This window comes from Rhinolophus sinicus, linkage group LG07, assembly GCF_036562045.2.
Source record: "Rhinolophus sinicus isolate RSC01 linkage group LG07, ASM3656204v1, whole genome shotgun sequence".
NCBI lineage: Eukaryota > Metazoa > Chordata > Mammalia > Chiroptera > Rhinolophidae > Rhinolophus > Rhinolophus sinicus.
The window spans coordinates 110,525,581-110,549,726 of record NC_133757.1 but is presented as its reverse complement, the minus strand read 5'-3'; the positions used below and the strand labels follow the sequence as shown (position 1 = coordinate 110,549,726).

At 36.2% G+C, this 24,146-nt stretch overlaps 2 protein-coding genes across 4 annotated transcripts in view; one reads left to right on the top strand and one right to left on the bottom strand.

Moving 5' to 3' along the window:
• The window catches only part of ANAPC10 (anaphase promoting complex subunit 10), a 274,574-nt gene that overhangs the window by 5,878 nt on the left and 244,550 nt on the right, over positions 1-24,146 (bottom strand). The window lies entirely within an intron of this gene.
• Positions 1-24,146, top strand: part of HHIP (hedgehog interacting protein) — an 87,849-nt gene that overhangs the window by 3,393 nt on the left and 60,310 nt on the right. For all 3 annotated transcript variants that reach the window (XM_019730761.2, XM_019730762.2, XM_019730760.2), the window contains exons 2-4: positions 3,102-3,294; positions 9,290-9,446; positions 10,156-10,357. In XM_019730761.2, coding sequence (XP_019586320.1) covers positions 3,102-3,294; positions 9,290-9,446; positions 10,156-10,357 — 552 coding nt within the window. The remainder of the gene's footprint in view (positions 1-3,101; positions 3,295-9,289; positions 9,447-10,155; positions 10,358-24,146) is intronic.

Sequence of the window (24,146 nt, the reverse complement as noted above, 5' to 3'; positions counted from 1 at the left end):
TTAGGAAGTTGTATTGTCTTAGCAATATTCTTGCAGCTCCTAAATACAGCAAGCATGCTAAAAGGATCTAATTCCCATTAGCCAAACTGAATCCACAACCAAATGAAATAGCCCCATTTCTAAAACTTAACTTGCAGCCACAGAGGCATAGAAGCTCTCTCTACCTTGGGTGGTTTCACGGCCAAAGCTGTCAAGGAATGGGTGAGAAGTAATTGTTTTCAAGTGTGCCCTTTCACAATCATTTGTTTGCTCTGGCTCTTTCAGGGACAAAGGCTATTGTTGAACACATCCAACTAAACAAATAACTCATCCTGGGGTCCCTTTAACAGCTGCCTTAGTACAATGATCTATTTACATATTAGCCTAAAATTGAAACTGAACTCTTTAATGACATAATCCAGCACTATAGTCCAGAGACGCATGTGTTCTACCCAACAGCTGAAGAACCTTGTAGGCATATGATTTTTAGAAATAACTTTTTGTGTACCAAGTGATCTCAAGGCTACATCTTAATATACTGTCATGTATTTTCTCCTTTTGTCCGCTCATCGAACCCATGTGGATGCCTTTTTATCCTCTTTGTTTAGTTACTTGATAAATAAAGAGAAATACAGAAGGTCTCTGTCACCCATTTTACTATTTGTTGATAAGCTATGGTTGTAGGCCACGCTTCTCTGTGTATTCCAGGATTTATCTTACCTTTCTTCTATGGATTTCACTTTCATGTGGCTAAAGATTAAAGGATGACCTGCCAGATGTTATAAATTAGTCAGCAACAGCCACAATCATTACTAGGCATGCTGTAATAATGTTTCGAAGTTTTACATGATTTCCAAAGTATATTTAGTTTAAACCACTATAATTTGATGGTTTCATATATGGCTTTTAAAAATTGAAACAGGAAATTAGCCTAAATTTCTTCTTAAGATTGATGACATTGTCAGACATAAAGTTAAGGACCTATATAGACACAGACACACAGGCCGAAAAGAAGAAAAAACACCCTACACACACCAGTTCGCATCTGTCTAAAACACTGTTGCAGCTTGGACTGAGTTTAATTGACTTCAGTAAGACTATTGGTTCATTGAAACCAAAGCCAGAATGATGGCTCTATCTATCTTCAAATAGGTATTTACACTGCAGACCTCACACAGAGCAAAATGTTACCATCCTGCTGGGCCGGAACAGCATGAAACTTTACAAAGAATAATATTATACTTGATTTCAGATAATTTATTGAATCCTATTTCTGAAACTTTTGATGAGAGATCTTGTGGCCAGGGCACATTCCAAAAATTGTAAAAGACAAAATTCTTTAGGCACTAAAATCAAGCTCTTCCTGGATAGCAGCTGGGAGAGTATATGTGGATCATTTTGTTTCAGCTATAAAAAATGGAAGCATGCATATTCTCCATAAAACCAAAGGTAATTACATTCCAGTTTTTCAGCCAGCAAAAGAGATGGTTTCAGCATCCTGTAGTTGTTTTGTTCTTAGAGAACTGCTGTATGATAAACAAACAGAACAAACTTGAACAGTATTAATATTGAATAGATCTGTGAGGTCTGCCAGAGTATAGACAATAAAAGACATTTAAAACATTCTTGGAATGCAAATTCTAAGTGTCTGGTGTATGTTTCCTTTTAGAAATCTTTAACCATTTAAGCAATTGTCATTTAAATAAATTGATAAAAATTAAAATGTAAATAATTGTGATTAATGACTTTTCCGACTATTGTAGATAGTTACAACATATTTATTTTTTTCTGAACTAGGGTAATTTCTATTGGACTTTTAATTACTGCATGCTACAATTTCAAGCATGCTTGTATTCAAAGATTTTTTGTTTTTAGTTGCTTTGCTCTTTCAGGTCCAAATTTTGTGATTACCTAGAATATCTTTATCCTATAAAGATAAAAAGTTCTATAAAAAGAGAGCCATACAATTTACTCAAATTAGAACTTCAACCTTTGAATGAAATATTTGATTTAAACAATCATCTAGGGTTTAAACCGTTAATTTCAGTTCATAGTTCTAAAGACATAATTAAGTATAAATACAGTTACATAAACTGAGAAAAGGTATATTACGGCGTTTTTAATATGAAAAATCAATTATTGATTTAGACAGCACTGCACTTCACGTCTCAAATATTGTGCAGATATTGTTCCTCTAGATTTATTAGAGGGATTCCTGAAGTCAGTTTTTTAAAATTAGTACTAGATACTGAGACTTATTTTATCTACAAATTTCTAACCTCAATGAATCAATGACTCTCAAATTGGTCTTACTGAAGTAAAAGACATAACACTGTATAAATAAGGATAAAAGTATGTCTTTTTTCATTAAAACTTACTAAATACTATACAAAAGCACTTTTATTAGACTCTTGTGTTTATTCATGCATATAACATACCTGAGGAGCTAGTTAGGAAGTTTTTCCTGGCTAAGATATAATGAATAATAAAAAGTGGTCTTAAACCTGTTTGATTCAGCTTCAGGTATTATTTTTATAGAACATGAAAGGGAGACAGTTTCCCATTTTAGCAAACTTTCCCTATGCAATCTGTAGATTGAAACTTAATTGAAATTAGAAAAATGTAACTCAAGTAACATCTCTGAGAATATCGTATTAGGAATTTCAGGAGTGAAATAGATTTTTACCTAAGACACAAGTAAGCCATGTTTTTAAAAATTCTTCTTTACATATAGTTGGATACAGGTATTAGGAATTTTGAAGTTAAGTATCAGGCAATATACACATTGAGGCAGAGTGAAGTGATAGAGGGTGAAAGGGACTAAATATAATTGTCATTTAATTCCTCACCTGAAAGACAAATAAACAGACTTTGATTCGCAAGAGTGAGAAGTATTTTTCTGTATCCCTGTCCTTTGCTCTCCCATCTCGACCTAAGAGACTATGTGTGTCTTATAAAGGCATTCTCCATTGTGACATGGTAATTCTTTTCAGACAACTGCCTTGGCTAAATTATACTTTTCTACTTACATGATTACCACAAAAAAAAAAAAAAAAAAAAAGTAACTAAACGTAACTTCACACAACTAAAACAAAGTTTGTTTTTTGATTTATGGCTTTCAGATATTTTCTGTTACCAACAACACAGAATGTGGGAAGTTACTGGAAGAAGTCAAATGTGCGCTTTGCTCTCCACATTCGCAGAGTCTGTTCCACTCACCTGAGAGAGAGGCCCTGGAAAGAGACCTAGCACTTCCCCTGCTCTGCAAAGATTATTGCAAAGAATTCTTTTATACGTGCCGAGGCAATATTCCAGGTAAAAAAAAAAAAAAAGCATAATTTAAATAAACTACTGTGGGATATCCTTACAAGATACCTGTTCTTAAGTGCTTGCATACAAGAGTGTAAAATTTATCTCATCTTTCAAAATACCTATTTTTACCTCATAATTAACCTTCTCAACTTTGAAACCTATTATTACTGCTCAAAGGGATTACTGTCATTTCAGTCTACACACACTATGTTGGTTTTGTTGAAATGTTTTACATTTCTTATTACACCGATAATACAGCTGGTTATCTTTACACACGTTGGGTTATCAGTACGAATTTATTGTTGGTGTCTTCTTTACCCATCAATGTCAGTATCAAGACAGGCTCCCCTTCTACGTTAACTGCAGACTGGCCACTGACTTTTAAGGTATTTCCTTAAATAAAATATGATTCAAAACCCAAAAAATTAACACTTTCCAAAGCATTTTCACATATAATAACCAATTTGTTCCTCACAAACCCTGGGAGGTAGGTAGGAAAGGTGGAGTCATATCCATTTGACAGATGAGGAAAACTGAGCCTCAGGAGGTGTTTAATGGCTTAACCAAAGTTGTACATTGAGAAAGTAATAGGGTAGATATAGAAGTTCTTAATGCTTACAGTCTCCCAAACATACCTGGTCACTATCATATTTTGGACCCTAATAAACAAATACATTTTTGAGCATTGATTAAGGTTACCATCAAAAGTTTGTAAACTTGGTTGTTGGTTTAGTTGGAAGAATCAACACAGAGGTAGAAAAGAATTTAACGAGACAGATTCTGTTTAGTTAGGCAAAGTCACACGCAAACAAACCCACTGAAGCTAACAGTTCATAATGGTACTGAAGGAAAAGGCGAGCTCTAGAATGCACTTGGCGAAATTTTTTTTAAGTGCTATGCACATTTCACTTTTTTCTCTGACCCAGAAAAGTGTAGATTTTTGTATTTTTTTTTATAGAGCTCTCTTAATAACCTAAGAAAACATTTTGACTAGGGTTGCTTGCTTCCTTTGGTGTACCATAACGTGTAGCTAAACCCATTCAATGTGAAAATATTATTATTGTCTTTATAAACTACAGCCATGTTTCTAAGGCTTTTCTTAAACCAGCTGTTTCTTCCTCTTTATCACATTCCCCAAAGCAAAGTAGAATAATAGGTCACGGTTGCCTAGATGGCCTGTCAAGAAGCGATAACAGATTAGGTCCCATAAAGGTTTGCTGAAAATTTTCAAGTCTTGAAGGTTTGCCTATACCACTGGGAGCTGAAAGTGATCCCCGCACTCAACATTTTCATCTACCTCTATCTCCTTGAGATAAAGCCAACCATGCTGGATTTCGGGACTCATCTGCAGGGATCCTTCCTATATCTGAAGTTATTTTAGCTTCCAAAGCAAACAACCAAAAGCAATATCCACTGTAAGAGAGAGAGAGAGAGCACAGCAAACAGCTCAGGAGCCAGAAGGGCAAGCACCTCACTCCCCAGATCAACATGTGTGGTGACGAATGACAAATTTATTTTTCTACAGAGTTTGTATATATGTAAAACTGCTGAAGTGCATCAAGATGTCAAGTGCTTTTGGTGGCCACCCAGGCTGCCCTGAAAGATAACCAGATGAAAGCTCCACTCCAGTGGTGGATGGAGCAGCAAGGGTGCTTTCCGGGGACAGGCTAGCATGCTTCAGCAACAACCAGAGGGCGCTTCCTCTGTATCCATCAAATACTAATAATCATTCCAAATACGCATCCCCAAAGCAAGTTGTAATAACAGACTCTCGGTGTTACTAATGTTGATCGATTTGTTCACCAGACTGAGCCTTGGCATGTAGATTACCGTTTCCTAAAGTATGATGAATAAGATGGTAATCCTTCCCTCCCTCAGCCCTTGCCTCCAACCCAGAAGGCCCTTTAGAATTCTAGAACGCTCATTTTTCAGCAATTGCTCAAAAAGTGAATTTGCAATATTTTCACTTTAAGTCTATTTAATGACATGGTTTACTTATCTCTGAAGTCAAAATTATAAAACAAACAAACAAAAACCAACAACAGCTATTTTGTGATTTTTTTAAATAAAATATTAGTCAACGTATTTTGACTATCCTTATTAATAGCCTCATCTTTCTGCAAATCAGAAACATGCAGAAGAAGGTACCCTAAGGGATGTATTTTGCCAAGAGAAGGCAAATGCTGCGAGGGGTGCAGAGAGAGAAAATAATTCCAGAGGTATCTTCATTTCTTCCCCCATTGCCCAATACAAAATAAATAAATAAAGTATAAATGATCTATCCTGTTGCTTCACCTTCATGGCTTTAAAGAAAGCATCGGTCACTTTAGCATACACATACACCTGGAAAAATAGTTGCTTTCTAGAAACTTTAATTCAGAAATATTCATGGTCTGCTTATTTTCCCCTAAATGAAAAAAGTTAACAATCACTATTGTGAGGATACACTAGTTTTATTAATCATAATCTCCAGTTAGGAATTTACTTCGGGAGGTAAATTCTTAAAACTTCTAAAAATAACAAAATTGAAACACACGTGCGCACACACGAGCTCCTTTCTCAACACCACAGGTCTTTTCTTCCTCCTAAATTATGATGAATAGAGTTGATGCTTTGCTTTTCGCTAAATGATGGCATAATACACTCTGTGGAAAGCATATAAAAGGATATCTATTGGCCTTGCTTCGTCCTTTACCCTTGTTATCATAATGATTTTTATCACTCTTATTAAAGAGTCATCTGTAGATTGTTGTAGTGTGAAATGTCTGTATACAATTAGTTCCGTTGGTTTAATCCCATTGCTAATGAGACCAAGGTCAAGGATTTCATTCCACTGAGTCTCACTAGTCCACAGCCACTCCTGACCCCATCAGATACCTCACACATGTGTCTTATTAGTTCCCAAGATGGATGGATGGACACCCATTACCTCGACTAGAAAATGCTCTTGAGTTCAGGCCTCACTGACAATGGGTTTTTGTTTTTTTTCCATTTTTCCGTATCATAATGAACATCACAGGTACTGAGGAAAAAGGACTTTTCTCTCACATGCATGCTGAGAGAAAAGCTAAAGCTTAGACTTCTCCACAGAGAATATTCATTTACATGCAGTGTTTTATTGGGTACTTTGTGGTATAGACGACTGGGTCCGTGATCCAGGAGAACAGTTCCAGATCCAAGATATTTGATAAATTATTGGGAATTAAAACACACACACACACACACACACACACACACACACACACACCTGCTGGAATAATCAGTGAACTTCCATCACGAGTAGACTTGATCATATTGTAATGGTCCAGGGTGAGCTAAACACTCACTTTAAGTAAAATTCTTTTCAATTCAGTCTTCTGAACAGAGGGATACCATTTGGCAGATTACATCTTCCCTGGCAATAAATGTCATCCCCATGCACAGAAACCAGGTCCCTTTTAGCTCTTCACAGAAAAATATATCTTATTCATCACTATCCACAAAATTGGATCATTTAAGGCAAAGTATTAATAAAAGGATTAATTGTAAGAAAAATGCCCATATTTTTATGTAAAAGTCTTCTGAGGTGGCTCCCTCCCTCACACTTAGATGATCCAGCTTGCCTGGAGTCTATAAAAGGCTTGTGGTAACTCACTGTTAACATTTTTTTGTTTTGTTTTGAGTTTGCTAAAAGAATATAGTACCTCTGCAGCTACAGTGTATGAATTTGCACTCATTAATCTTCAGAAGTTCCATGTGAAAATGATTTCTCATTTCCTCGAGTTTGTCCCCAGCTAATAATTCTTTATAAAATGGAATCAGCCACCAGCATTGTTCATTAATTTCCCCTTAAGATGGTATTGGTTTGCAGACTGTAATGCTGGAATACAAATATTTTTAATAAGCAAAATCGAAATTTCTTCTGCATTGTGCTTTGAAAGTTTTCTGTGATCCCATAGGCAAATATCACATTAACACAAAATTTCTCCTTCACACATTTGGTTATAAATATTGGGATGGAGATCTTCCCAGCTTGATGGCAGATATGCTGGGGGTACCAAAAAAATGTATACACATGCCTTGTAGTCATCTTTTGTTATCAGTACATATTGAGTATTACAATTTTAATAGTTTGTTCCTTTCTTAAAATGTGTACACTTTTTTTGGCCATATATTATTTATATATATATATATATATATATATATATATATATATATATCCCAAAAGAAAGATCTAGCACAAATGGTTTTAAATTTGATTTAGCAACTCAGTTTTTCTACTCTTTTTGTCTCAGACTTGTTTAACACCACTAGGATTCTTTCATCTGTATGCTCAGCCTTTAAAGAATAGAGGAAAAAAGTTATCTTTTGCAAACAGTAAGTTGCTAAAGATGAGTAAATGTTGCTGTAGTTTTCATTCCTCTGCCCAACTTCTAATCCCTGAATTTTTTCAGAGAAAGATAACCTCCTTCCAGCTGCCTTGTCCCGCCCCTGGACCACCCTTTCCAGCTGCCATGCCTCCTTTTTCTGCCCCTCCTCCCCACTCCCAAGGACATCTGCTCTTACTTGTCTGGTTCCCAAAGATAAGATGTTTCCCAATAGCCTAGTCAGTTATTGGCCTTGAAGAGTCTGTCTCAGAAATTTAGGGGTGATACACTTCACCCAAAGGTCAAAATCTACATCAAGTTTTAGCCACTTGGGACCTTCAGATTCCAAGATTAGTTTTAGGTTTGAGGTGATGTAGGTCAAGCTCACAGAAAATAAACTTTTAGTGTCTTTCACTAAAATATGCCTCACTTGGTTGTCCCCAAATTTTTATTCTTAGAAATCCTTGCAAACGTGAATGTTATATAACTTCTGAACTTCAACTAAGTTACCAAGTGCCTTGATGGGGGTACAATAATGTGTAAAATTGATGGGGGTACAATAATATCTAATTTGTTAGGTAAAAATCAAGACATGAAACATAATTTAAGGTATGAGAACAGAAGCAGAAATTTAGGACTTCATATAAAGTCAATTCTGGTAGCAAGAAACTATTTTGTTAGCAAAAATCATCAGAATATGGAAGTGAATCATTAATGGATATGCTCTCCTCCCCCCCAAAATACCCTCCTTATTAACTCAAATTGCAAAAGTAATGTCAAAATTCTGTTTTGTCATAAAGTCCACTTGTTTCGCTTCAAATATACCAAATTTTATTTGATAAAAATTTTTAATACGTAAGAAAAGAAAATATCTTTCAGGTCCCTTTAAGTGATCTGTTTTGCATTTTCTATTTGGCTCCTTATATTTTTTTTTTTCAGTGAAGGGTGGTATGTCAGCTATTCTGCTTAAGAAGATTGAAAGGATATTTTAAGTATAATTTTTGTCTTATAAAATAATCCTTATCTCTTGCAAATGAGATGCAGGGAAAAAGCACCCACATATTTGAAAATGGTGGCTGTTAATAGCATCCATTCATTGTTGATCATGTCATAGTGAATCAGTCATTTATTATATAATAACCTTGTGACAATCATTAGATTTTTTATTTAATCATGTGTGAGTGACAGTACAATACGAATTGTAAAATGGCCCAAACTGGCACTGAATGGTCTATTTCTTTCTTGATTCTAATATGTTCTTAGGAAGTTATTAGTATTATAGGAGAAAAAATGCTGAATAACCAACAGATCAGTTCACAAGGGCAACATATGGTAACTGAAGAAGCTTGAAAACAAGTCAGTGTATTTACAGCATTATTGCTGGGTTTATATAATGTGTATTTCATGAGCCTCTTAAAATATCTAATACAATATTATTTCATTTCTACTGCAATTCTTAAATTTTGGTTAAAAAACAAAAAGGAAATCCGAAGCCAAAAAAAATGTTTTTCTTTCCTTTTATTTTTATCTGTGTGCTTTCCTAGACTATTCATAGTTTCTAAAAATTCTTTTCCTATATTTTATCTTTCAAATAGGATGTTTTCACTGTGACACTGAATAATTCTAATGAGTCTTTTTACATTTTTTTAAAGGTTTCCTTCAAACGACTGCTGATGAGTTTTGCTTTTACTATGCAAGAAAAGATGGTGGGTTGTGCTTTCCAGATTTTCCGAGAAAACAAATCAGAGGACCAGCATCCAACTACTTGGACCAGATGGAAGAGTATGAAAAAGTGGAAGAGATCAGCAGGTTCCTAAAGATAATACTCTTTAATCTTTAAAAAAGAAAAAAAAAAAAAAAAACTGACAAATCTTGTGGTTTTAAAAGTAAATCATCTGTCTTTGCTTATGTCCAGCAGCTATATCCTCCAGATGCTTTATTTTCCCCTTTCAGTAGTTTGCTTCTCTAAAAGCATATTAGCTTAAGTACTCCTCATGCTTAGCCTACTCATCTTCTGTTATGAGCTTGGCTTCTCTATGATTCATGTGAATTTTATGAGTATAGTTTTAACTTGTGTTTTATGATTGTTGGTAGCTTATGGCTCTGTGGAAATCTTCAGCACAATTATGATTAGCAAATCAGAGTTTCGTAAATAGATCATAGAACTTTCTCTCTGAGCGCCTTTCTGTAAGGTTTAATTATTGTGAGTAAAGCTAGTTTTTTAATGATAGTCACTGAAAGATGAGATAATGAGCTTATGAAATTTTAAAACATAGACATGTTTTGATTCTCTCTCTTACTTTTTGAGAGAAGGCTGTTTTTTGTTTTTTGTTTTGTTGTTTGTTTTTCCCATTGAAAAAAATGTAAAAGAATCCTATTGTGCCCTTGGGTTGGCAGCCCTTCATGATTATTAAAACCATTGATTCCTAGAGGAAATACATTTTGAAAAGGATGCTAAGTGCATCCCTTGCCTCCTTCATCTCAAGAAAAGCTCACTGGTTTTCTTTAATTTGTTTAGAAAGCACAAGCACAACTGCTTCTGTATTCAGGAGGTTGTGAGCGGGCTACGCCAGCCTGTCAGCGCCCTGCACAGTGGGGATGGCTCACAGCGGCTCTTCATTCTGGAAAAAGAAGGTTACGTGAAGATACTCACCCCTGAGGGAGAAATTTTCAAGGAGCCTTATTTGGACATTCACAAACTTGTTCAAAGTGGAATAAAGGTTGGCTTTTTAAATTTTATTTATCTTTGCTCTGGCTATGTTAATTTTATTTTAGTGTTCTCCTCACTGAAGGTATTTCTTTATAATAAAAGAATGTTTAAGGAGAAAAGAAGGAGACAACATAAGGGAATAATAACTATGGCAACTGAATTGGGACAATTAAATTTTGAATGTTATTTGGTGACTATTAAGCAGTGCAATCAGATTGGTATTTTTACATGCTTTCCCTATGTAATTTACACATTTAAAATAATTCTTGGTTTTATAAAGTATTTGGTTAAGTGTTTAACAGACATAATACTTAGAATTGTATATCAACATTTGCTAGTAGAAACAAAGAGATATTTGGTTATTTTGGTAATTGCAAATCATTCTTTACCACTCTGTTTTTGAGTCTGTCATAAATGATGCTACTTATACTGTGATTTCCTTGTATAATGTTTTTACAGGTAAGTCAAATATTTTTATCTATAATAAGCCATCTTTATAATATATTAGCACATCTATTGCCTTCTTTCCCATTTCTCCATCTTGAATTCTCACGCTAAGTAATCTAGTAGGTACGTAAATAATATTATCAAATTGGTTTCACAAGAGAGTAACACAGTATAATATTAGCAGTACTAAGCTGTAAGGCAAATTGTGGCATTTGAAAATTAAGACACATTTAACCGCTCACGACTATTTTGGAATGAAACAAAGTAACTGCATGATTTGGGAAGAACTGGTCATCTTTCCCATTTCTTAACTAGAGGAAACATTTAAAGGAAGCTTTATACTCTTCTACTCCTATAGAAATAGACTCCTCCTGGCTTTGCCGTGCTCTACTCAAACGTAAGAACATCAAAACCAGAAGAAACAAGTTGGAAAGAATAGAAACATATTCCTGATCTCTATGTATTCGGTACCCACCATGTAAAATAATTAGAAAGACTCAATGAGAAAATAGGGAATGCCATATTGTTGGGACCACCCAACCTCAAGCTGATGTGACAGTGTCAACAAGACAAACTGAATAAGAGAAGTGCTTTAGGGTACTTATGGTCCTTTAAGAAAAAGGACTTTGGTGCCGAGATGCAGATCATTTAGAAAATTTGTATAACTCAGTAGTTTCAACTTTCTCCCAATAAATTTTTCATTAGAATTCACAGCAAATAATCAAAAGTCCCTTGAAAGGAAGTATTTAGTGTTTTGCACACCAGAGCTCAACGAATACATAATTCTGAAATGTGTTCTGAATAATGTGTTCTAACTCACTGCCCATGATACCTAATGAGCAAAGAATAAAGATGCAGCAACAAGTACTTTCCTCACTAGCAGTGCATTTTTGTTACTATGAAAGTTCAGCATGCTCTCTCTAAAAGAAAATATTGGGAAAAGTATTTTTAAAATCATCATCTATAATCCCATTGATTAAAGAATATCACTGTTAACATTTTGATATACTTCCTTCCAGTTTTTATATTAAAATTAAATGAATTTTTCTGACTACAAAGGTAATACAGGTCCATATTAATAAATGTGAAAACACACAAGAAGAACATGTTTTCTTTAGCTTTTTTCCTAAAAAGCTTTAAAATAAAATTGAAATCAAACCATATATACATCTTTTTAGCCTCCTTTTTTCCACCTAACACTGTCATGAGCATATTATCAGATTTGGAAATTTTTCTCAAAAACTTAGCTTTTATCTTTTTTGGATGTTCAATTTCCTTTTCATGAGATAATTTAGGATGACTCCAGTCTTTTCTTTTTATCATTGTGAATAATGTTACTTATCATTCTTGTGTATATTATTTAACCTGCTCATGGATGACTTTCTTAAAATTCATTCATAGAAAGAGCATTACTGAGTTGAAGGGCATACACCATGATACACATTGTCTGTTTGCTCTAAAATATAATGTTTTCAAGTATTTGAAAGAATAATATATAGCTTTCAAGTATTACTTTAGTAAAAATGTTGGTATTAAAAAAATATGTATGATAAAGTATAGGTGAAAGAAATGAGCTCAGAATACTTGAAAATGTTGTTGTAAGAAACAAAAAAACTGATGTTCTTATTCCTACTTGAACTGCCTAAAAAATGTCTTCCTTTTAATTCAAATTACTTCAGAGTCCCTCTTTTTTTAATGTATGCCCATTCATTGGGATGTTGAATGAAAGTTTATCTTCTCTGACATTGAAACATTGCATCGTGCAATAAAATGGCACAAGCCAGGTTATGACAGTGCCACAACTGTGCCATATGCATGTTTTAAGGCCTCTAGGAATTCTGCAGAACCCCCATTGGCCCTTCCCTCCCAGGAGAGCTCCAGGACTTCTGGGGCTTAAAATAAACTTCAAAATCCATTCTTCTGCGTATGTAGCATGAGTTACATAATATGACCGTTTAAAGTGCAATATTTTGAATTCCCTTAGTATTTGACACTTGTGATATCAATAAGATACAAATGTACCCCATGGGTAGTTGAGTGTATACTGGATAGTGAGTAATGATACCACGTCCTTATCACCTCAAGGAGGCAATGCTATTATACAGCTGGCCTTTATCTCAGTCTCCATGACACCCTGGTCACAAGTCGCAGGTTGGAAGCATCAGAAGAGGCTACTGGTGTTATGACGGAGCAGAGGCCAGCACGCTTAAGAGCTGATCATGATCCCTGAGTGTTGTGGTGTGCCCCTCAGACACTTCTGAAATGAAAACATGTTCACTGCTATTGCACAGTCATTTTTCAGGCTTCTTGACTCATGAATTGTTATGGCAATATTCTGTGTTTGTCAACAATCATTTTGCATAAGTAATGCAATTAGGAATTTTCATAAATTATTGTGCAGATCACTTCTTACTATTCTTTAAGCTTTAAGATCCCAAGAGAGGGAATAAAGCTGTTTTAACAGACCACAGTACTGATTGCAATACCCAGATCACAGAATTAATAATGTATACTAAACCTAACCTTCATGTGTTTGAAATGAAAACAAGGCAAACCACAGTCGGATCCCCCGTGATATTAGTTAATGACCAGTACGAGCATATGAAATCAGACATAAAGAGGAAATTCCTCATTATAAGAGTTTCTGAAAGCTAGTGCTGGCTGTAAGGAAATCTGGAATTTCTTTCCTGCTAATTGTCCATTAAGAATTGGCAGTGATTTCTGTCAAACGGTAAAGGACTGATCTTTTAGTGACAAGGAGTTGGACTCAGCTGATCTCCTTAAACCAGCCCTGATTCTTTTATCTACCAGCAAAGAGCCAACCATTCAGGGCACTTGGACAGCTCTCCCATAAACGGGTCCTAACTGAAGCTCAAAATGATGTCTTATTTTTAAACACCCATGTTGTAGGAAATGGCAGTACCCTGTGAATTTAACTGTATAGTTTCACTGAGAGCAAACGTTATGTGCAAAAATGCAAAAAACAGGCTAAAGAATGGACTTGTTTTTGCTATAGGAAATCCTTTGTGGGGTTGGATTAGTAGAATAAATTCTATGCCATATGGATTTAAACTGCCATTTCATTTAGGAAGAGATGATTCCATTCACAACAGCTCAAATCCTAGAAGACTGAGCTTTGTGAAATTGCCAAGAAAAGAGTGAGTCAGAAATGTGTTTTTAAAATATGTAGTGATTTGATCCTCTGTGGTGATAGTGCACTATACAAGCTAACCACTGATACTGACACTGTGAAGAATGCCTCAAGTACCCAAATGGTGAGCAAACTTTAAAATTTTCATTTTGTGTGTGTGGGGGAGGGGGGCAGGCGAGGAGGAGTATGCATTATTTGCTATTATTGTTTTATCCCAAAGGGGAAATTCCAAGACCCCAGTGATTTGAAATCTTTAAATTGAGCTTATGTATGAATTCTGAATCAGAACTTCTGGCAAGTATTAGAACCAGCTTCTGTCTGAAGTCCTTGGGAATGATAGACTAGTGGTTCTCAAAAATGACCACATGGTTCAATTGCCTAGGAGCTTTAAAAAATTCTACTGACCGAATTAAATCAGAATATCTGGGGTTGAGACCCACACATCACTATGTTTTTAGAGATTTTCCAAGAGATTTCAGTGTGCAGTGAATTTGAAAACCAGGGGTCTAGACTGAGCCAAAGCCCTGGCCCAGTTACACATCAAATGAGACACATTTTCTCTGCCCAGTCTGTACCCAAGTCCTGTTACTGAAATGACCACTGGGGTCAAATGGTTGGACACCAGTTGTCATTTGTCCTGGACCTTTTGTCATTTCCTTGGCCTCCACGTATTACTTGCCCTCTTTGAGTGAGGAGATGAGTTAACTCTGGCAGCATGTAAGATTCTTGATATAAAGTATTGAAAAAAATGGTATTTAAAAATCTCAACAATTCTAGTTGGACCATTGTTTTACCCGTTCCATTTTTCCTGTTTTTGTTCCCTTTTGGAATCTGGCATTTGGCTAGTTGGCAAAACTATTATCATTTCTGTTCCTTAAATATATTGTTTGCTGAAACTATCTGAAAAACCCTTGTAAAAAATGACAAGGACACCAGAAGTTTGTCTAGTGTAATTTCACCAAACTTCCCTGACCACCAAGGATCTGTAAGTCAGTCTTAGCTTTGCGTGTGTGCAGCAGTAAAGACAGGCCTGCACCCGTCAACTACAGGGTGGCCCCTCCAGGAAACCAATAAGCACTGATCTCTGCCACTGAGCTCTCAGCATGGGCAGAGGATGGTGAGGCACGCACCCACAGCAGCCCTTTTGGCTTGCAGTGTGCGGCAGACAAAGCCGAAAGACTTGTCTGTCATTGGAACAAGTGTGACTGGACTCCTGTCCTTCTCTATCTACTTGGATCCTCATTTCAAAAGATGCTTTTTGAAGTGGTCCTTTTACTGGGGGGAGGAGAGGACATAAGGCTGAAAGCTGCTGATTGTCCGGGTGACTGAGCCCATTGAGGGGAGGCTCTCGAGAGACAGCAGCCGGGGCGCCCAGGAGCCAGAGGCATGTGGGGAGGACACAGGGTGCACTGGGGCAAGCCCCGGTGGGGCAGCCTCTGATTTCACATGCTTGTAAATCACACGCATAATTCTGAGCATCGAAAGTTTAGTGAAATCCAAGGGCTTGTCGACCCTTTGGGGTTGATGTCCTACTTTTCTGAAGTTTGTCAGAGACCTAACCTTTCATATTTTCTTCTCTTTCACTTGTGATCTTATGGCAGCCCATGAGATGTTAGGGTAATTTTGTTAAAGTGAAATGAATCAGCATAAGTTAGAAGCAATTTACTTTTCAAACCTGGTATTGAAAACATAGCATATACCCATATGCATATGGCGATGATTGGGCCATATATCAAATGCTTCATCAGGAAAATCATTAGAACTCTGCTTTTAAGCATGCTTTAGGTTGGAAGAAAGCAGCAAAGTATATGTGGGTTAAAGATTACAATAGAAGAATCGCCATTCTGGAATGGTTTTGTATACATGACATTTAAAAAGTTTTTTGATCTATCACATTACTGCATTAGAAATTATTAAACCTCATCTAAAAGAGAATTGCTATAGTGGTAGAAATAACCACTAGGCAAATTCATCCTAAAAGTGTTAGAAAATTAATTGTATAGTCTTCCCCAAAATAAAACCTTTTAAATACCTTTTCTTTTTTTGTAGTTCAAAATTCTGGTATCAAATCACTAAGTTAAAATGTATAGGAAATGTAGATCTACAAGCAAAATTTTGACTGCAGCTATTTTTTATATCTAGGTAGTAATGATATGGTATTAAACCCAACTACCTTTATTTTCTTGAGTATTTCCTACACTTTACATCAAAATGCCCTGTACTCTGAAAAAGGTTTCCAATTTTAAATCAATTTTCATTTTAAATCTACTTTGAATGTCCGCAGAGAGAAGCGAAAAGTCCCTTAGTGACATGAAATAATCTCAGTGTAATTTTCTGTTAAGCTAGTTTTCATTTCTGGTGTTCTTATTTCTTAATTTTGGCATTTGCAATTCTATTAACAAAACATTTTTTTATAAATATGAATGTGCATATACATGGTGTATGCCAGTGTATACCAGTTTATAAATATAATATAAATTATTTTCCATCCTGCGTCATGTTGTTTACTGAAGTGGCACATGCAGTGTCCCTCCAGTTAAGCAGAGAAAGGCCGCCTTCTCCTACATTTTAGGTCCCATAAGTCACAGCTGAGGTGAGGAAAGTTTTCACATTAATGTCTTTATATTTATCTAAGACTTGAAGGGCAGAGGAAATAGAGTCTATAAATCTGACAAGTCCTATGGCAATAATTTAAAGCAAGTAAAAAAACCAAGAAGTCTGGACCCTGAGAAGGTCTCTGTCACCTTTAAAAAACATCTGACTGAATATGGAAGGCACCAACCATCTCACTGTATCTGACTGGAAAGAGAAAGAGACCTATTGTGACACTAGTTGTTACTGTTTTCCAATGGTTATTTTACCTAATGAAAAGGAAACAGCAGGCCTCACAGAACTCTCTCAATGGTAGAAGGTAGCACGACACCCCCTTATAGAGACCTTCCATAGCTTTTCTTTCCCAGCGCTATAGTCTCCAAGGATACTCTGGTCTTCTTTATTACGAATCATAACCACCATTTTTAAAGCATCTCCTGTGCTAAGCTATTACATGGATTACTTCTGTAATCCTTACAGTAACCCATAAGGCAAATGTTAATATCCCATTTCACAGAAGAAAAGCCTTGGGTCCAGAAGTTAATTTAAGTAAACTGTCCAAGATAACACAGCTAGCAAATGACAAGAGCTGACTTCCAAGGCAATTGTCTGATGTCATGTTCTCAACCACGGGATTCTACTGCTATAAAGCCTTTGATCAGAAGCATTGCATAGGAGGAAAGACAAAGGAAAATGTTCCAGAAACAGATTGGTGCCAATCGGTGTTAGCATACTCAGTACTGCTCGCCCTGACTGGAGGGACCGACCGGGAGGAGGCTGAGGGCCTAGATCTAGGGTCAGGCATACAGATGTAGATTCCAGGCACTGCGTCCACACTGTGTGCTGGTGGTTGGCCCCCAGCACGTTATTTCACCTCTCTAGGCTTAGTGTCTTCATCTGTAGACTAGAGATAGTCAAGGTTGCACTTAACGCTTTACAAGCATGATCTCACATGAAGCTGAAGTACTTTGCAAGCATTAGCTGTTGTCATCATCGATCTCCCTATCAAAGAAGGGGAAGGAAAGGCAAATGTGCCAAGCCCCAGAATGACTCACAGGCTCCAGTGGCCACTGTTAAACCTATACTCCCTGGTAGTAACAGTCCCCCTAAATACGGGATTGAATGATAATGTATGGAAAGTCTGTGATAGTGTTAGCATGTGCCCCCAAATTATATGGCAATCTCTTGGACACAAAGTTATATTGATGTATGCGTGTGGGTTTTCTTTCATTGAAACAGATCAACCTAGAATATACTGTCATTTAAATGTCTTACTACAGGAAGACACCACCTTCATTTTTACAGCATCCCCTTTTGATGCGACACATATGGCATTGCTACCTACCACATTATGCAAAAGCCCTCAGGTCTGGAGTTTGTCAGAGCACAGGCCTAACTATGATTCAGCACAAAGCAGCTGACCCATGAGGACAGCAGCAACCTTTCATCAGAATTTCCTTGCTTTCATAGTAGTTTTTCTCAACGTGGATATTATAGTAATGTATGTCTTTTTTGTGTGTTTATTTTGGAACACGGTTTGTGTCAATCTGCCCTGGAGTTTAAAAAATTGTAGGATTTGCAAAGGAAATACACTGGGACTGAAAACTAAGAAGGCACATAGTTTTGCCCACTAGCAACTATTGCTCACAGCACAGATTTAGAATCTCAGGATCTGGGAGGGGAGTAATTGGGCAAAGTTGCTGTAAAATTAACATGTAGTGTCATGATACAGAGAGTGCATTACTCAACAACAACAAAAATTTTTTTAAACAGATTGGTAAAATGTTCCAGGTTGTCAGGGAAGGGAGAATTTGAAAAGAAGTTTTCAAAGTGAAACAACAGCAACAAGCATCATTTAATTTATTTGTGAAATGTGCTGGACATCAGGTGTTAAGGCTGTATAAGTGAAAAGATCTCAGCCACCTCCCTCTCAGAACCCAGGCTATAAAAAACACTCTTCCTCTTCCTATCATATTAACTCAATATTTTATAGAAAATTTCCTAAGTCCGTAAACATGTTTGCTCTTTGTTTGTGTCTACCTTTCTATCACCAATTTTGGGAGCTTGTTTAATGTAACATTTTGCTTTTACCAGGTTTCTTTCATTTTTACATATATAATAATAAATATATAAATATATCATATAATAAATATATAGGGAGACCTATTTATACAATATATAATAGTTATATACAATAAATGTTATCAATTACTACAATATATTTTAATATGTCTGTATTTACCAATTGACATTTAGTTATTTTAAAGTCTGTAAGGTCTGTGATTATACTGAACTATAGCATAATACCAAGGCGGCCAAAACTGGAGACAGATCTGAAGTGTTTTTAAAAACTGGATCACTGCCTAGAAATTAAAAATCAACTTTGGACCTCTCAGTCAAAATATGCTTTGAAAAATAAGGTGCTATTTATCAAGACCATTCTGTAATGTGTTATAATGAGAAAAGCTTGAGAAAAGCATTTTCTAAATCATGTAATTTTTTAATCTTAGCGTGACTTTGTGATACCAAGTGACAATGCATACAGTCACAGTGACTCAGGCATTACTACCAAAATGGAGGCAAAAATTTGAATCCTTTAGCTAGTGAATTTTCCATTTTACTCTATCTGGGCATGCTATACAAAATTTAAGTTCATCCATTTCCTCATTTTAAAATATTGTTTAATTCTATAAGCCTAAACTCCAAATCACAGAAAGCCTATAAAAAAATCATTATTGGTTTAAGATAAAAGATATACTCATTACTCTATCATACATATATGTGGTAGAACAAGAACAGTAAAAGAGAACATCAATGACTTTGATCTATCTTAATTCCATCATTGCTAGCAGTTGAAATTATTGAATCTGAATATAGAACTGAACCCAATAAACTAAAGCTAATACAGCTATAAACACTGTGACAAAAGATCTTAAAGATTTGTATATTGCCAGTATTCTTGAGAAAAGAACATTTCTTTCAAATATTCAAATATCAAATATTCTGGCTTTCTCTTTCAGAGTAGCTAAATTCTTTACCTTTTTTTTTCTTTTTGAATTCTAATAAACTGTTTCTAAACCAACCTCTTATCCGCAAGCACCTTTGATTCACATGGATCACAAACTTAAATAAAATGATAGTCCTCAGGCTATTGCTAGATAGGGAAACTGCATCTGTTCTAAGAACCCTTAGCCAACAATTTGAAACTGTTCAGAATTTCTTAAAAAAAAAAAGAAAAAGAAAAAAATTGTGTACACAGTGTGAATAGAAGATGCGTGAGGTTGGAAAAAATTAGGAAAGCATTACTCTTAAGGGGATAAAAAGATAACCGACTTTAATTCCCATTAAAATTTTAGCCTTTCCATGAAAGATTTGGTGAGAAGACTCCCACAGTGCAAACATATTTGTGGATGGATGTGAACACACCTGTTCAGGAAAAGTGAAACAAAACCTGAACTGACTTCCTTCCACACACAGGTCACCAAACATCTGTCATAAGTTATCAATTACTCGCCTAGACTGGACTCAATCCTGTGACCTGAGGTTGAAAAAGCCACATAGCTCATTCTCCTTCTTGCGCAGTCTGTGGTTTTTCCCTGTACCACCATTAAAGCTTCTGTTTAAATCTTCAGGGGTTTGGATGGTCAGATTGACCCCGTGACATTAATAACGTATTTACACCCTGGGTTTCTGTAGGCATCAGCCTCGGGCTGATGTTAGTTAGGATTCAGGGACTTGCAGTAACGTGGCTAGCTATGAAATGATTTACCCAATCGCTGGCATAGTTCCTTAATTGCATAAGTTTCTTAATTGCAACCTAAAGACAATGTCTCCTTGTCCAAGGAAGTGTGTGTGTGTGTGTGTGCGTGTGTTTTAAGATTTTGACTTTGATTAAATGTCAATACATATAAAACTTTCACACAAAAACAACAGAAAAAGTCTTCTCGGCATGACTGACTAGGTGAGCTTCTTCTCTTGTAAATAATTATTAGAGGTACTACTAAGTAAAACTTCTGGTGACAGCATCAATTGTCAACACCTTTGATCCTAATGTGTCGCATTCCTGGAATATCCCACCTCAGCGGGATGTGGCCGGAGCACACATCCGCTGCCAAGACACGGGCACCAGTTCTGCCAGTCTCTGTGTGACTTGGAGCAATCGCTCAACCTTCTGGGGTCCCTGTGTTTCACCTTTGAAGTCTGAGGACTAGGCTAAATGATACCTCAGGTCCTTTCTAGCTCTAAAAGAGAAGGAGAAAGCGGTACAAGTCCCCAGCTGTTTCCAAGAGAACTATGGTAGAGAGGAGTGGTCAGTGTGGCCCAGACGCTGGAACTCGATGCCTGCCCAGGTTCAGAGCGTGGGGCTCACTTTGCTTTTTTCTGTTTTTTTCCCCTTTGGTCTGACCCAGAAATCTGGTCAGTGTCTCCCAGTGCAGAGCCCACTGGGCATCCTACCACACTGACCAACAGGGCACTCTCCATTCTGTATGGTCACCAGTTAAAGTTTTAAAAGCTGCATAACTTTGCCTAAGTGAGACCAGGTTTTAGTTAACGGCAGGAGAATGTCTTTTATGTGCACGGATAATAGGGTGGTAAGTTTCCAAATCTGGGTTTGAAGGTGAAGCTATACAATGACCTTGAAGCGGGCAGTGCTTGGTGCACTGGGGAGGAAACTAGTATGGAGCTGAGTGAAGGAAGAGGACAGTGGACATAGGAGATGAGTGCTCAGAGTTGAGCTTCGGTGTGTTGGTGAATGCGGGAAATGTGTGTCAGATAATACTAGAGGGTGTTATATGTTCAACTAAGGTTTTTGGCTTTTACTCTGAGTGAAATGGGAATCACTGGAGGATTCTGAACAAAAGAGTGACATGATCGGACTTAAACTTTGAAACAAGTACATAGCAGCCATGTTGAAAGCAGAGTAGGAGGGGCAAGAGTGGAAGCAGGTAGAGGATAGATGCTGAGTCCAGGCACCAGCTCTGCTACGGATGTGCTTTCTGGCCAGAGGCCAGTCACTGACCACTCAAGCCTCAAGTTTTCATCTGTACAATGAGAGGATCTGTAATAGCTGAAGTTCCTTTCAATTCCAATTTTCAGTGGGTTAATACTTGAAGGAGTATTTAGAAATTCGCCCTATTAAACCTATGTTACCTTCTTTGCCATAATTTTAAGGCACAAATTTTGAAATTCAGTACATTAGCAATGTAGGATTTAATGGGTTCTGGTGAAAAGTTGTAAAATATCGATTATGGTAATTTAGGAAAATATCAATTATGTAATATAAAGCAGATGGCTCACTGTGATAATTATAAACAATAATTCATGAAAATGGTGACCACAACTAAAGACTCCTTGGGGAAATGCACATTTAAATAGAAAAGGTGGGGGGTCAGATGATTATTTTTTTAAAGGATAATTATCCTTGGATTTAGGGTATAAAAGGCCCTAATCCAGGTATCTTGAAGTCAGAGAGGATTGAAATGATAATAGAATGCAAAACTATGGACTTCTAATAAGGAGGATATGCAAATGTTGTTGTAGGCAATTTCTAACTCTTTAAATTATAAAATAATGACCTTACTTATAAAGCACCCATCATTCACTCTCAAAAGTAGAATATTCCCAGATATATCCTCAGTGAGTTTCTTCTTTTTTGTTGGCAGTTGAACCTCACTTAGTTAATCAATCTTTCAGGCTGTAAGTTAAGCTGGGGGGGAAATGGCTCCTTTTCTACCTACATGTGAATGTACAAAACTTAATTTGGTTGGAGACAGAGTAAACTAGATGTGAAAAATTGAAACGGGAAGGAGGATAATGCTTGATCAGTTTACTTGAACACGTAAGGATTTCAGTGCTCTGTGTTTCCTTGAGAGAAGTCCCATGGTGCCAATTAACCTAACTTATTCCAAAACAATTCTCTGTTTGGAAAGAAAAATTTTCATTGTGGGTGTTCCTGGAAATTGTATGCCTCCTCCCCTGTTATTACTGAGATGTGTGCTGTGCAATTGAAAGTACCAGCTTCGTTTCCACGCACTGTGTAGATTCAAGCTGTATCCCACACACAGTGTCAGGTAATCTGTTTTAATTTTGTCCAGCGCACACACACATTTTAACTTGCAGTAATTTTTTTTTTTTAATGTGGAAAAACCATCTCTACCTAATATTAAGCCAAATATTTCATGTCAAAATTATCAAAAACACTAAAGCAGGAGATTTGTTTTAATCAGGAAATAGCTTTTCTTGCAAAAATTTTAAAATAAGTTAACTTTTCTTGGCGTGGTTTAAATGGCATCTTCATTTTTCTTTGAAATACTGTGACTGCGTTTTCCCTCCAGTGTGAGACAAAACTGGATTAGAAAAGATTGAAAAGCATTTAACTAACTTAGTAATAAATACATTCTCCATTTTATTAGGCTGTTTTGGCTATTTGGATTTCTGGAGTATTTTTTTAAAACCCAATAAATCAATTAACCAATATTCATTCTAAGATTGAATTTGGTAAATAGAATATATGTGCTTTTCATCAGGTCACGCATCTTTTTTTAAGTCTGAAACCACCACACACAAAGAATTTAATTCTGACAGACATTTGTTCTCAGCATAAATACTTTAGGGCCAATAGTTGTCCCCACTTAATCATGCTTCTTAAAAGTGAATTCCAGAAGACTTGAGGCTCCAAATGACCCCTGGTAAGGTGAGTTGTCAGTAAATTACTTTTATGATGTGCCCTGGGGAAGCAGGTCTGCTAGAAACTTGGTTGGAAGCTGGCCCCCTCTTGCCTGTAGGGGGATGACCTTTAACTTTATCTAACCTTTGCATTTCTAATCCTAAATTTCTGGGAGGCATTTAGTCACATGGTTGGATATCATATTAAAAGAGAGACCTCTCCTGTGTTCATCCGTAGTGCTGACCACACATTTGTTGTTAAAACTTCAAGATGAAGCATGCCTGTAAGCTTTTTATTTCTACAATTTAATTTAAAATAGCAAACATTTAATATGTTGGAATATAAATGAGTTCAAAACCGATTCAGAGTTAAATTATGACTGCCTTGGGTGCCATTTGGAAAACAACGTAGAAAATTTAATCCCTATAATTTTGCTCATTTGAATTTATTGTGGCACTTGAAAATTTGTAAGAGCGATTAAAGATGAATGATGACACTGCATCAGAATAAATTTATTTTTCACAAGGTATTTAGTTACTGAAAACAAGTCTTGTCAATTACTTTGTTGTCTCCTTTATGAGAAAGCTTTTCTTGTGTTATTTGGGGACAGTAATGTACATCGAAATTAACAAATAGGAATTTTGATTCAGGTTTGGATGAGAAGAAATATGCCCTTATTTGGCTACATTAGACTGAAAACATTGGGAAATAAGGCTTTTTACAAGATATAAAATGCAAAGTGATTACTAATTTCCCATTAATGGTTAGGTCACAATTTAGGTAGACCCAGATGTCTATATTTTAGTTTTGTGAATGTCTGATTTTCCTTCTTTTCCCGTTAGTTTTAGATGACATTTAGTGGGCCGATATTTTAATTCTTCCTTAAAGAAAAGTATTTCAGTGCTCAGTTTTATTGTCTATAAGTGTATTATATAATTTAAA